The 1,327-nt window shown below is 29.8% G+C and overlaps 1 protein-coding gene across 1 annotated transcript; it reads left to right on the top strand.

Annotated features, from left to right (window-relative positions):
- Positions 1-249: 249 nt before the first annotated feature.
- Positions 250-756, top strand: EIN_499600 (hypothetical protein; the record flags this gene model as incomplete). Its single annotated transcript, XM_004261393.1, has 1 exon — positions 250-756. One exon carries the CDS (start codon positions 250-252, stop codon positions 754-756), a length of 507 nt encoding a protein of 168 aa, XP_004261441.1.
- Between the last annotated feature and the right edge of the window lie 571 nt (positions 757-1,327).

Raw genomic sequence — 1,327 nt, 5'->3', positions numbered from 1 at the left:
GGATAACGAAATTGAAACAAACAACACCGAAAAACAAATCTTCTGATTATAGATAACTGTAGCAGCCACACTTTATTAATTAAATCTGGCGCCATCGTCAAAGAGTTGTATTTAAAACACATATTCGTTATCTTCTTACCTCCCAATGTAACTAGTGTGTACCAACCACTGGATATGGGAATAATATACACGTTTAAAAGGTACTACAGAAAATTGTTTATTGGTACAATTATTGAACAGTACCAAAGCATGGTTGATAAACATCTCTCAGTAAACGTCAAAAAGATTGTTTCAATCGATATAGTTGAAGCATTTCCTCTCATTTCTGCAGCATGGGATTTGACAACAAAGGAAAGTGTTTTAAAGTGTTGGTTAAAAAGTAAATTTTACAATCCGAATTATGACAAATCACCGTACTTTGTTGCAAGTTCGGTTCCAAATGATGTTTCATTAAACAACACAACCGATGAAGAAACCATTGAAACTGATTTGAACAAAGAAATATCTAAATTAAAAAGAATGAACTTGATACAAGAATCGACTACCATAGAAGAAGTTATAGAACCAGAAGAAGAAAAAGATGCGATTGTTGATGCATCAGAAGAAGATGTTTCTCACAACGAAGTTGAAATTAGCAAAATATCTGATGAACTAAAAGCTTTGATCGAAAAGCTTGGTTCGTTGGATCTTACAGATAAAATGGGTATGTTTTACGCCAAAAGAGTACTGGAGTTGTTAAATGAAGAATTTGAATAGTTGATTTACCACACAGACAAATATGCCACAACTTACAATAATTTACAAAACATAATAACATTTTAGTTTTGATAAAAATTGTTTTATAAAATGTCCAGGTTTTTTCTCCCTAAAAATTAGAAAATATCCAGGTTTTACTGTATTTACTTTCGATAAAAACATCAAAAAACGAACTTTGAAAAAAAAACAAGTTCACTCTTCAATATTTTGATTATGTGGTTTAAATAATTAAGTGCCACATTAGTGATGCTAAACACTTGTTTCTTGATGAGTCCCCGTTGTTTATTTGCGATATAAACGTTGAGTTGAGTAGATATGGTGGTGTCGAAAGTGTTCTATTTTTATGAACTTTGTTAAAAAAACACATTTCGAAAAATATTAAAGTCTGATTTCTAATTAACAATATTCCAAAAATACAACAAGGAAATTTACTGTATCATTTTTTTATATTATAATATATAGTATCGACCATCGCTAATTAAAAACCATAAATACATAGTAAATTTCTTAGTAATTTTTGCCATTTGACATTCTCAAAGAAACACTGGTTGTCATTTTTTTTGCTTTTCAA

This window comes from Entamoeba invadens (assembly GCF_000330505.1).
Source record: "Entamoeba invadens IP1 unplaced genomic scaffold scaff_1105074724605, whole genome shotgun sequence".
NCBI classification, from domain to species: Eukaryota; Evosea; order Mastigamoebida; family Endamoebidae; genus Entamoeba; species Entamoeba invadens.
Note: the sequence above shows the minus strand (reverse complement) of the source record. Positions and strands in the feature narration are given on the sequence as shown.